Source organism: Nicotiana attenuata, chromosome 1 (assembly GCF_001879085.1).
Source record: "Nicotiana attenuata strain UT chromosome 1, NIATTr2, whole genome shotgun sequence".
Classification (NCBI taxonomy): Eukaryota; Viridiplantae; Streptophyta; class Magnoliopsida; order Solanales; family Solanaceae; genus Nicotiana; species Nicotiana attenuata.
The window spans coordinates 16,925,528-16,938,822 of record NC_031989.1 but is presented as its reverse complement, the minus strand read 5'-3'; the positions used below and the strand labels follow the sequence as shown (position 1 = coordinate 16,938,822).

The 13,295-nt window shown below is 37.6% G+C and overlaps 1 protein-coding gene across 3 annotated transcripts; it reads right to left on the bottom strand.

Moving 5' to 3' along the window:
* On the bottom strand, positions 2,149-10,288 carry LOC109208220 (transcription initiation factor TFIID subunit 12b). Of its 3 annotated transcripts, none has more exons than XM_019371318.1 (9): positions 9,314-10,288; positions 8,834-9,052; positions 6,251-6,787; positions 5,840-5,914; positions 4,672-4,750; positions 3,642-3,706; positions 3,337-3,372; positions 3,032-3,256; positions 2,149-2,691 (listed from the first exon to the last, which is right to left on the bottom strand). In XM_019371318.1, exons 1-8 carry the CDS (start codon positions 10,106-10,108, stop codon positions 3,083-3,085), a joined length of 1,980 nt encoding a protein of 659 aa, XP_019226863.1. In that variant the 5' UTR covers positions 10,109-10,288; the 3' UTR covers positions 2,149-2,691; positions 3,032-3,082. The 3 variants fall into 3 exon arrangements, with proteins under 3 accessions (XP_019226863.1, XP_019226919.1, XP_019226988.1); XM_019371374.1 differs by having other exon boundaries at positions 6,251-6,721; XM_019371443.1 differs by having other exon boundaries at positions 6,251-6,697.

The following is a 13,295-nucleotide window of genomic DNA, read 5'->3' as shown; positions in this document are numbered from 1 at the left end:
ATACATGAAAATACAGCGTGATATGTTGAAAATACATTGAATTATATTAACAGAAAATCAAGTTGCTCAGCCCCAAACTCCGTCGTCTTTGTTCAAGAACAAAGCCTAATTTCCGGCAAATCCGCCGTCGAGCAATGGTGGCAGAATAAGGACTCTGTTAAAGCTTGAATCTTGTATTTAAGATGACGAAAGTTGAGAGCCTCTAGTTTATCCAATATTAGGACTCTTCTTTCTCCAGAAGATGAACCTCGAGAAGATGACGCCGTCGAGCAATGGTGGTAGAATAAGGACTCTTCTTTCTCCAATATTAACATACCTATAGCTTTACTAACCTCGAGTTTATTAGCGAACCATTCTTCGTTAGCTTTAGTCATGTTCCAATTACAATGGCGAAGAAGAGCCAAAGCAACGTCCGATGGAATTGGAGAAATTGGGATCGGAGAGAACGTAGGTGATGTGGGTGAGAGGAATTTTGAGATTGAGCATCGCGTTTTCAGGGAATGGGGAAAGAGAATGGCATGTATCAAAGTAGAGAGCGAAAGAAAATAGTGTAACTGAATAGCGTATTTAGTGGCTTAGGGGTAGGAGGTAACCAAAATTAGATATTTTGCTATAAACATTAAAAGGTATCTATAGAATATAATTTTTTTAAATGGTATTTATTTAAAATAAATAAGGTGTTAACCTTTGCTATAGGAGGTAAAAATTTCTAAATTAAATAATGCTAACAAAAGCCCAAACCAAAATCAAATCAATACTAATGCTAACAAAAGACATTCAATTCAATACTACGAATGAAAATGTATTGAATATCTATTTTTTGTTTTGCAATAATTTAGATAAAAACGCATAACCTATTTTTATTTTTTCTTGCGTTTAGTCATGTAATTAATACTCCCTTATTAGTCTACTTAATTTTAGCATGACTTAGTACTTTTTTATTATGTTTATTTTTGTTATGGCTTTTTAATTAGCAATATTTATATTACATAATTTTATTGTGTCTTTATTGTTGAATATTTCAGGATAATGCCATGACACATCTCATATTTTGTATTATTTTCTTGAAAAATACTTTATATAATTGTATTTTACTAGGATGAAAGAACTATTTTGAGCACTTCATATGTTTTATTCTACGAAGATTTTACCGGGAAAAAACCCAAAAAAAAACTGAATAACTCGAGAAAAATCGAGAGTGAAAAACTCGAGTTTTATTGGTTTGGTTTGATTTTAGATTTAACAACCCGACACAATTGATTTGGTTTGGTAATTGTAAAATCCGAACCAACCCGACATATGTAAACCCCTAGCCAAAGCAAACATTTAGCTTAGCCTCCAAGCTTACTAAGACATGATCCACAAGTAATATAGATTGCCAGAAACAAAAAAGGATTCCACACTTCAAAATAACTTAAATGTACTCAAAGAAGAAAAAATGGATTTTATAGACACTTATTTACTAACGACATTAAAATAGAATTTTATGGAAGAATTCTTTTTGTTAATATATATATATATATATATATATATAGAGTATTTTGAACTGTCAAATTGTTGGTCGGACCAACATTAATATGTGAGAGACGTTATATCAATCACCATCCACTTTCAGGTAATGATTCAAAGGATTAAGATTTGTTTAGATCACTACTTTAAACCGCCATTGTGTATTTCAATGTGTTGTTTGTGTCTTTTAAGTTACTAATTTCCTTTAAGAAGACAGAAATATTTAATACAGCGTGTATGGATCGTAGGCACTTGCTAGCATAAGCATGTTGATGGAGGCAGTATATATAAATCAACCATTTCCAGAGAATGAATTGCAGGGTATTCATCCTAATTTGTCAATATTTGCATCTGATGATAATTTGCAGGCCAAAGTTCTGCTAATTATGTTGATGGAGGCAATTATGAAATGTTTAGGACTCCTGAAATCTTTTCGACGTAAAGCCTATTCTATAAGTACTCCTGAATTGCGCAGACCACTTTGACATGAAATAGGATCAGAGTAATTGGTAAATTCCGGCAGTAATAAGCTGAACAAGGAGCGTATGCAGCATTAAGGTGGCGGCCTGACGGGTTCAATTCGATGCAGAGTATAAAGTTATTTGTAAAAATCTACTAAAAATTGCAACAAATAAGCCATAGCTTCAAAATATAAAGGGTTCACTGCTAAATATGTTGAAGGTTGAAACTGTAGAGTTTACATCCAAAATCCGCCTCTGAGCTGGACCTCTTGCAATGAATACGTCAAGAGGATTTTCTATTAAAAAAATTCATGTCTCTGCCATAGTGAAATCTAAAAGGTACCCTTGAAAAGAAAAAATCTGTTAGTGATTTCTAACAGCATAAAAAACCGTTTGATAACAATGTTTCAACTATGATAAAGGGTAAAACAAAGATTTAACCTCGTTCGGTGGTATATAGAACGAAAAGGTGGCCAACAGAATAATTAAAGGATATTATTCACAGGCTGTCAACAAGCGGACTACGGTGGAGAAACCAAATCTGAGCAAGTTCATCGTCACAGGCTGAATTAGCTACTGTCAACTAAACTGCATACTTTACAGGCCTTTAAGACCATTCAACTATTGGTGGTTCTTCTGCACTTTTTCTTTGCACACCTCAAGTCTCAAAAACATCCATTAAGCTACACCTACATAACTTATGCCTCCCATCATTATTGATCTGCAACATGGAGAATATGATTAGCTCGTTCCGTCGTTCATATATGTAGACATGATAATCCAAGTGCATGACAGGTAAAAGATGACCATGCAAAAAGGCTTGTAACTACTGATTTGCAGTGAAAGCCCAAAAAATAACAGCATTATTGCAGCAGCTAAGACATAAGTTAGAACACCACACTACATACAGCACATTTATCCAATGTGCTACTGGTGTTGGTCTAGAGAACAATCGCTTATACAAACTAGTGATGGGGCATGAAAATTAAGAGCCACTAAAGGCTGTATTCTCCGGTAAACCAAATTACAGCAGAATTCATCCTAGAAGAAGTGACATTTACCATTCAGGTCTGTACAGTTAACACGGGAGATGACCAAGAACTCCTGGGACATCAAAACTTTGTCATCTCATGCAGCATTTGTGAAGCATTAGACTGTGAGACCAATTTCTCTGAACTTGGAGGTCTGATCATGTGATTTGAGTCTCCCACCCCTGGTCTGACGGTCTCCTTAGCACTAGTATGTGTACTTGTTTCTGCTTGTGAGGCCTCCATCAACGTACGTATCTAAGTCAAATTAACAACGATTCTAAAAGTTATCCACCAAGATTGAGGCAGGTTGTATTATCATATAGAATTGCACTCACCACATCCAAACGCTTTTTGTGGAGATCACTTGGTGACTGCACAGAGTTAGAAACACATTGTCAAAGAAAACATTAATTTTCACCCAGCTTTAATAACTACAACCAATGACAAATAAGTAGATTACCAGCAACTGGTGGACTACAACCAGCAACCAAACCAATGAACAAGGATGAGGTAAAGATATTTTGTCAGAGTACATCTAGTAGTCATAATTCATGTTATCTCATTATTCTACATTACTGCAGATAGAAAAAGGGACTATACCACCACGTAAAAGCTAAGAAAGAGAGGCAGAGATACATACATGTTCTGGATAGTGTTTCCTCTCCTCACTTGAAAAGCCTGGAATAGTCAAATGCCAGTTTTTCTCTGTAGAAATCACAATTAGATTAGAAAAATACCTCAGTTTCCTATATTTCTTTGAAAATGATATAAAACATCATTAGATGATATAAAACATTTCCCTAATATACCAATTACAACTTATCCTAAATATGTCTGTGGGTGTTTGCACATGCAAGTGCGCCCACTGCAAACATTTTAACATTCTCGCTAATACTTGAAGACATCCTAAAGTAGCTCTCTATGCGCGATAAAATAGAGTGCATTAGGCAAAAAAAGCTGGTCCTTACTGATATTGATGTTTATATATTCCAAATATTTGAGATAGTTAGTACCTTAACAAGAAATGTTACCTGCTGTAGTTAAAACATGAAATGGGTGGAAACTTTTAAAACCACTTGATCTCTATCTCTCAGATGCATGGTCATATTGCTATACCATTAGGGACAATTAGATATTTAAGTTCCTGGAATCACGTTCAGGAGCTTAAGCTTCAACTACTCCTAATGATAATAGAGAGCTTGGTATTCAACTATAACTTGTCCATTGAAAATTTTGCTAGCTACTCATAAATATGAAAGTGGTGACATGTGTGTGCCATAAGCAGATGAAAAGCTAAGATGCATAAGAAAGTGAAGGAGATGATACGATAAAAGTTGGTATCAAAGTGAAAATGCTAGAAAAAACTGCCATTATCCAGTACAGCGTATAGCTCCATAAACATAATACCCTTTTGCCCATTCTATGTCCACAGGATAGCTGTTTTCTTCCTAAACGAGGATTATCTCACTACATAAACCTGTAAATAGCATACTAATCAACAAAAAGAAAATAGAAATATACTAAAACAAATATAACCATATAAATGCAACCTTTGTACCTAATAATGCAATCTGTACAAGTAAAAACTGTACCAAGTGATAAAAACGGTCTTTCTAAATAATGGAAACAAACTAAGAATAGATCCTTTATTTCCAGTTGCAGGCACAAACCTAGATGTAACAGTACATCCTTGGACTCCAAAGTCGAAGATTTCCGATGCTTCGCCAAATTGCAAGCAAATGTAGTAACCTACAATGAAGCGTTGAACATAAGTACGTAAAAAGCATGATAAATAATCAATGTAAAACAAATTCATGTATGTCAGTTTTTCATGAACAATTATCCGCACAAAGAATTTTAGATGACGCTGGTGACATACAAAAGGGTGGTAGAACAAACTGGTACAAGTGCCAGAGTAATAAATTTTAGTTTACAAAAAAATAAAAGTATTGCAACAATCACCTGACCTGGTTGCATAAAACATAATTTACAAGCCAAAAATTTCAGTATTAGCCAGAAAAGAAAAAGGGCACCTGGGGAGCAACACCCTGAAGTCATAGGAGTATGTAACTCTAGTTAAATTGAGGACTGCAGCAGTTTATTGCGGACTGGAAATGACCCTAACGGTGATATCATGTTTATGACTCTGAGGCGCAGACACTGCTAGAAAGCCACCATGTGCAAGGCGATAGATTGGACACCAGGGAACATGCAATTGGTTATGGTTGTGTTATCTTTCCATCCTTTGACCAAATAAAAGTATGACTCACATCTTGTAGCATATCATCATTTCATTAGGAATATACACGACATGTAGGGTATTAGAGAAATAAGCTTTTGATATCATTTAATAACCAATCACTAAAATAAAAATGTCAACCACTTTCTGATGAAAGACATATTCTTAGACAACTGCCAAGGCAGGAAAACAACAACGTCCTTGATTTACAATCCAAGATCGATTCACTTGATGATCTTGTACCAGAACCTCGCAAAGAAGATTCATTATCATCCTTTGACTGTGTTTAGAAGTCCAAATTGAATGGAATAAGGAAAAAGTAATGAACAAGAGATTTTACGACAAACAAGAAAGAGAAAAGGAAAAAGAGAGGTCTGAGGAGGGAAACCAAAACCAGCAGGATGGCAATATCTCCTTTAAGTGCATATTATTCAACAACTATACAGTCTAACAAGCTAGCACATCAACGATTTCACCCGAAAGGTACCCAAATCAGTGATAGCCAAATGTGATACACACAGCAAACCACAACCAACCCAGCAACTGCCCTACCCAGAAAAGAAAGACAAAAACAATGAATAAAGCATATTCAAGCCTACCGAATCAATGAAGTCATCAGCAATCTCTAGAAGAAGATCTTCAACTTCAGGATCAAGCTTTCCATGTGAATCCACCTGAAAAATTACAATAGTGATTGCTCAACATCAATGAGCATAATCAGCTGGTGGAAAACTTTACAGTAGTAACAGTGTTAACCATACTATTAGGTTAGTCGGACTCACTCTCTACAGAAAAATTCTATATGATGTGATTGAAATTTGAAGTGAGTCTTTTGAAGTTGGGAGGGAGGACAGGAATGTTATCACTATCAGTATATGTAATCTTTCACAAAATTTCTGAAGTTGATTTTGGGCACTTCAAAACTAAAGAAGATATCCATATTTCTATTTGAAGTAACCAACATCGACAACAGGATTTTAGAGATTAATAAAGTGAAGTGGAGGAAGGACCTGTGAAACCAAATCCTGTATCTTTCTCTTTCCAAGAAGCTGATTGCTTGCTTCAGTCCCCTGACTTGAACTTCCCCCAGGAGTAGTTGTTCCAGATCCAGTAGCATCTGGTTGTGACCCAGTTAAACTGAGAGATTTTTGGCCAGCTGGGGCAACCATCCTTGGAGAAGACTGCTGCTGATGCAAAAGCTGCTGTGGCTGTTGTTGTTGCTGCTGCTGCTGCTGCTGCATCTGAGGGTGGCCAATCTGTTGTTGCTGTTGTACAATTTGGGATAGTTGCTGTGGGTTCAAACCAATTAAATTTTGATGCAACTGTTGAGATGAAGTTAATTGTTGCTGCATAAGCATTGGTTGCTGCTGCCTCTGCGGTTGAAGACGATAGGAGGGGGAATTAGGAGAAGAAATAGCAGGCATTTGCTTCAACCACTGCTGCTGTGATGAATTGTTCTGCATTATTGTAGATTGTCCATTCTGAGTCAATCCAGGTAACTGAGGGTTAATAAATGACGTCCTTGGAAGGTTCTGAACCGATATTTTCTACAGTAAATTGTAACATCAAAGTGAGCACTAAAAACAAATCGTTGCTACGTAATAAGGAATCTGACAAGAGACTATCAGATGTACATTAAATTCCACAAGAGGATTACATGTGATTTACCAAAAGGAGAAAGCAAAATTAAAGAAGTGAAGATAATTATGTAATTATGACAGCCTTAAATGACCATCAGCTTCAAATCACTAGCAAATGACGAAATCCACAACTCTAAAGCACTTTATAAACAAGACTTCATATTGGCATTCAATTAACTTGTGATTAGACAAGGATATTTTTGTGCCAGAGGTACATTTTCATTTATCTTAATATCAAGTTGAAAATTAACAAGACGAGTAAAGGAGCTCCCGTGCACCTAACTGAAATGTCGATAACAATATCCATTGGCTATGATCATTCTTTCCAGGAAAAGAAAATCACTCGCTGTTCTGTGCAAAGTATCAATTTTTTTTAAATAAGATAAAGATTTTACTGAAGTAGATACAAGAGGTATATAAAAGCCTAATGTTCTCTTTTCTTATAAGGTAATGAATTTATTATTATTAATGTATAGAAGCAAACCCCCCAATATGATTGTTTGCATCGCTTATCTATGAACCATCAATTCCTCAAACAGACACCAAGCTTCTCTTCCGCGCCTCAGAACATAACTATAACTCGCAAGTTCGGTGCCTACAGGTTAGATCGTCCACCTTGATGGATATTGTTATTTGTTATGTAGAGAATAAAGTGATTGAAGCAAGTAACTCAAAGATTGTTTTACCCAAAATTTAATCCAATTGGTATAGGGCTTGAAAACATAGGATTACCTAACAAATCACATGTAATAGAATGTACTAGAGGAAAGAAAAACTCGTCGAACTTGAATAACAGAACGAACATAAAAGCTGCTACTAAAAACGTAATATTAGAAAAAGATTGAGCTTTTAAGTTATAAAATGTAAATGCATCAAATCCCAAAGTATTTTACAGAAAGCAAATGGACAAACTGTGTTAATGATACTTCCTCTAGTACTAAATGTTCATAATTGGCACCTCCAGACATAGCTATTACAGCGTATAAACCGAGAAATAGCTGCATACTCAATGAGAAACTGTTCGTTCAGATATGAACGACATGCTGGAAATGTAGTACAAAAGAACTGTAAGAGCAGCAAACCTATGCTTCTTTGAATCAAATTCAAACTTTTCACAAGGATTTTTTGTCTTTACAAGGTTATTCTCATATACCACCTAAAGCTTTAACGCGCATTAAAGTTTTGTGCCACCTCAGGGTGAGAGTTTGTAAAGCGGTAGGTACAGTAAAAAATCTCAGAAGATACAGTACCATAGGCTAAAGGCTCTCTAGAAAGTAGTACCAAAAATATTCATGGGCATCCCATAAATCTCAATGTGTTAAAACTTGCAATACCCCTCATGTATTCATCACTCATCAGTGAGTAGTTCTTTGTCTCCTGATACTATGAAATGCCAGCACAAAGTTAAACATGAGCCTTTTTTTTCCTTTGGATAAAATTAAGTTAAGCATGAACCTTGTGCCAAAAATCAGCATTTATTTACTATATGCCAAGTTACTTTGAATGACGTTACACGTTTATGCATATGTGTCATTGTTGTGATTGCATAATCCAAGTATCCGGCTATCAGATTTCATAAACAAGAGTCATATCCTAGTTTTGACCTTTTAGTCAACAAAATACATTAGAAATTACCGAGAGCAATCTTTTACAGAAATATCTCGAAACAAACTCTCATGTGATAGGAAATGTCTAGGAGAATGAAAACACAAAAGATTCTCTTTGATTTGCTGCTATGACTAACGACCAAATTCATGACCTGAATGATTTGAAGAACAAATGCTGCGGACAACTTTTTTGGGTTACACAACCTGGAGAAAAATTTGCAACTAGATTTCTGAAAGAGTCGTCTCCAATTTTTACCACGGTGTCAAGTGGAAAAATATCAGAATAAATGAGAGGGTTAGTTTTTAGCATTAGAGATATGTTACTAGCATGTTCGAAGATTGGCACCTGAGCAGTGGTGAGAGGATTTTGCTGGGACAACTGCTGCCTCAACTGATTTTGATTGACCCTTTGTTGTGCATATGCAAGGGCACCATTTGCCCTTAACTGAGAGCTCATGTTGAGAGATCCCATCATTCCCATTGCCTGTATACCCTGCAAGGACTGGCCATGGGAATTCCCTGTATGAAACTGATTCCCCTGCATTAGACCTGCCTTCTGCCGTGGCTGCACCCACAATAGAACCCTTTTCAGAAACACATAAAGCAACAATGACAAATAGCAGTTGTGTCTTGAAAATAACACCACCATGTTGGAATGGACTATCTCATCTAAAAGCTTAAGCTGTTAGAGATAGCACACTTTTATTTACTTAATTGTGTCTCAACAAGTACATGGTCAAACCAAATTCATGCATTTAATGGCTCAAGAATAGAATTAGCAAAACATAAAACTGAAATTTGAAAGCTATAAGTGCTGAAGTGGTACCGGATTCAAAAATTGAGATTGCAAATTGAACTGGGCGACAGCTGCAGCAGCTTGTCCGGACAACATGGGAAGATGGCTAGTCTGTCCCATTAAAGCTGCCCTAGTTAAATTTCCGCTACCCATTTGGCCTCCTATTTGCTGCTGCTGTTGTTGATTCTGCTGTTGCTGTTGCTGTTGCTGTTGTTGTAGCTGCTGTTGCTGCTGCAATTGTTGTTGCTGTTGTTGCTGCTGCAATTGTTGTTGCTGTTGTTGCTGTAATTGCTGTTGCTGGAGGGCAGTACCACCGGAACCAAAATTCATTTGACCATAAAGCCCTCCTCCTCCTGATTGCTGCCTCATCAAACCAAATTGCTGTTGCTGCTGTTGCATTTGGAATTGACTCAACCTCGACATGGAAGGTGATCTCTGCATCTGAAAATTAGAGGCGGCGGCCATTAAGTTGTTATTATTACTGCCGTTAAGACTAGTAGAATTATTATTATTCTGCTGCTGTTGCTGCTGAAGCTGCATTTGTTGCTGTTGCTGCTGCTGTTGTTGTTGAGGTTGTGTCAATTGCTGTTGCTGCATTTGTTGAGGCTGCATCTGAATTTGCTGTTGCTGCATTTGTTGAGACTGCATATCAATCGAAGGAGATTGTGAGATAGAATTGTTGTTGTTAGAAGGAGAAGTCATGGTGATTCCAGGATCGGACGACGCCGTCGATGATGCTGGTGCGGCAACTAGGTTTGCAGGGTTGATTATACGGTTCGAAGGTAATTCGATTGTTTTGGGGGAAGAAGATGGAATTTCCGCCATTGTTTATTGGTTTGAATTGTGAATTAGTATCAATTGAGGGGAATTCAAATTCAGAAGAACAGAGTCATAGGCAACTTTGAATTTTCTCTGAATTTCCACATTTGGGGATTTGGGGACTGCGGGAGACTCCGTCGACGAACAAAGAAAGGCAAAACGCACAAGTAATTCGCAGTTCTGCGGGTCTCACAATTGCCCACGTGTAGCCTAGTAAGAACAGTTGGCAAGTGGGTAAAGAAAAAGTTCTGCAAAAATATTGGGAAGTGCACAATTAGCCACTAATAACACATGTATTTACTTTTAAGTTAATGTTTAAAATATATTTAGTCTTTAGCCACTGCTTTAATAAACTTTAAATGCCCGGACGAAAATATCCTTCAGCTCATGTCCTTAACTTTTGAACTTAACTTCAGGACTTGAGGACTACATCTCCTTAACTTTTGAACTTAACTTCACGACTTCAGGATTACATGTCCTTAACTTTTGAACTTGTAACTGTAAGTTCAGGACCAATTGTCACGACCCCAAATACCCCGGTCGTGATGGCGCCTATCACAGTACTAGGCAACCAACCAATCATTTACCACAACGAAATCTTTTATAAAAATCATTTTTCTAATATCGAATAAGTCTCAAATTCGTCATACGAAATAGATGAATAAAATAAAATATGTGAAAAAACAGTACAAAATACCAACATAGCCCATCAAAACCGGTGTCACTGGACAAGAGCCTCTAAATACAACTCAAAAAATGACTGAATAATACATCATAAGTCTGGAATAACAGAATACTGAGATAAGAAGGAGGAAAGCAGGGCTGCGAACGCCGTGCACCTACCTTGCGATCTCCGGAAATACTCTGAGAGTACTGGAAGATCTCACTCTGATGCACGAGCACCTGGATATTCACACAAGTAAGTAACTAAAGTACATAAAGTCTGAGTGCAGTGATGAGCATTTAAAAATCATATCTCAGGAAATCTCAACAGAAACATCAAGTCAAACATTTTCAGTTAAATAGTCAATTCACTCGTAAAATCTCCAGTTTAAATCAAAGTCTTTGAAATCATTATTCAACATTTTCAATAGAGGCTTAGTATAAAAGAAGAGTGAAAACAGTAAATATCATAAACAGGCCCCTCGGGCAAGATATCACTCATAAGTATAGCCCCTAGGGCAAGCCTCTCAGTCACTTGTGACTCGGTTCTCGTCACACAGTACCCACTCTCAGCACTCCGGCTCAATAATTAGCTCATAGTATTAATAATAATAATAATCGTTGCGGCATGCAGGCCGCTCCAATATATATATATATATATATATATATATATATATATATATATATATATAATTATATATTATAAATTTATTATGGATGTTGCGGGACCGATTCCACTAACAAAGATTCGGGACTACGGCTCAACTTGGGGAGAGTGTTAACAGACTTCCGGCAGGGGCTCTACAGGGACCAAAAGCGTCATATCACATGGCAACGGCAAAAAGGCCGATTCCAAAACAAAACGTGCCCCCCGGCTGATGGACCCAAAAGTCCAAATATATCGCTGTGGCGTGCAACCCCGATCCATATAAATATCGCTGCGACGTGCAGTCCGATCCATAATATATATATATATATATATTATATATATATATATATATATGATATCGTTGCGGCGTGCAGCCCGATCCATATTGTATATATAGGTCCTCAACCTCTCTCAGTCATTAACCTCACGGCCACTCGGGCACATTAGTAAAAATCAGAGAAACTCAGCCCAAACAGTTTTCATTTATTAAGAAGTAAAGCAATGAAACCGGGTTAAACAAATAAGCAGGTAAAACATGACTGAGGATATGCTTTCAAATCAAACAGAGTGAGGAAAGTAGTAAAAATACCCCTAGGGGTCTAAACAGGTCGGCACAAAGGCCCCAAACATGGCATTCAGCCCAAAATATAGCATAAGTCTCTAAAATACGGAATATCATAAGGTTTTAAATCAAATACGCGGCTTAATAGCCGCTATGGGATGGACCAAGTCACAATCCCTACCGGTGCACGCCCACACGCTCGTCACCTAGCATGTGCGTCACCTCATTTATCAAAAATAATACGAAATACCGGGGTTTCATACCCTCAGGTCCAGATGTACAATCGTTACTTACCTCAAACCGGATGAAATACTACTTCGCGATGCCCTTGCCTCTCTACTCGGCCTCAACTCGCGTCGAATCTACCCAAAATCAGAATCACAACATTAGAATATGCTAAGGGAATGAAGCCTATGCGAAAATAATCAAATTACAACACAAATTCCGAAATTGGCCAAACCCGACTCCCGGGCCCACGTCTTGAAATCCATTAAAAGTCACATCAATAGAATCCTTACATTCTCACGAGTTCGTACATATCAAATATACCAAAATTCGACCACAAACGACCTCTCAAATACTTAATCAAAGGTCTCCAATTTCAAGCCCTAGTTCTTCAATTTTTAACCACTAATTTTCATAAATTTCAAGCCTAATCAGTTAGAAACCATCATAGAAATAAGTTTATGGTCCAAAAACCTTACCTCCACAAAATCCCTCTTCAAAATGCTCCCTCAAGCTCAAACACGTATGTAAAAATGGTGGAATAACCAAGAATTCGCGAAGGAGGGTTTATATACTTTCTGGCCCAGGGTTTTCGCACCTGCGGCCCATTTTCCGCACCTGCGGAGCTGCTTCTGCGGTTTCCACTTAAAACCTCAAAACCGCACCTGCACATAAACTACCATACCTGCAGTCTCGCAGGTGCGACCCAACTTCCGCACCTGCGCCTTCAGCTCTTCTCACCTGAGGACATATTTTCCTGGTCGTATGATGATATGACTGGTCTCAGCACATCTATTGTAGCTCACAAACTGCCAACAGATCCGACATGTCTGCCGGTAAAGCAGAAGCTCAGAAAGTTCAAGCCAGACATGAGTTTGAAAATCAAGGAAGAAGTCACCAAACAAGTCAAAGCCAAGGTTCTCAGGGTAGTGGACTATCCAATATGGTTGGCCAACATTGTGCCAGTGCCAAAGAAGGACGGGAAGGTCAGAGTCTGTGTCGACTACCGGGACCTCAACCGGGCCAGTCCGAAAGGCGACTTCCCCTTGCCGAACATACATATCATAATTGACAACTGCGCCAAGCATGAGTTG

Coding starts and splice junctions, on each gene's coding strand:
- LOC109208220 (XM_019371318.1), bottom strand. CDS start 10,108: ATGGCGGAAATTCCATCTTCTTCCCCCAAAACAATCGAATTACCTTCG. Junction 5,915..6,250: donor TACAGGATTTGGTTTCACAG/GTCCTTCCTCCA, acceptor GTAATTTTTCAG/GTGGATTCACATGGAAAGCT. Junction 3,373..3,641: donor GGAAACACTATCCAGAACAT/GTATGTATCTCT, acceptor AACTCTGTGCAG/TCACCAAGTGATCTCCACAA.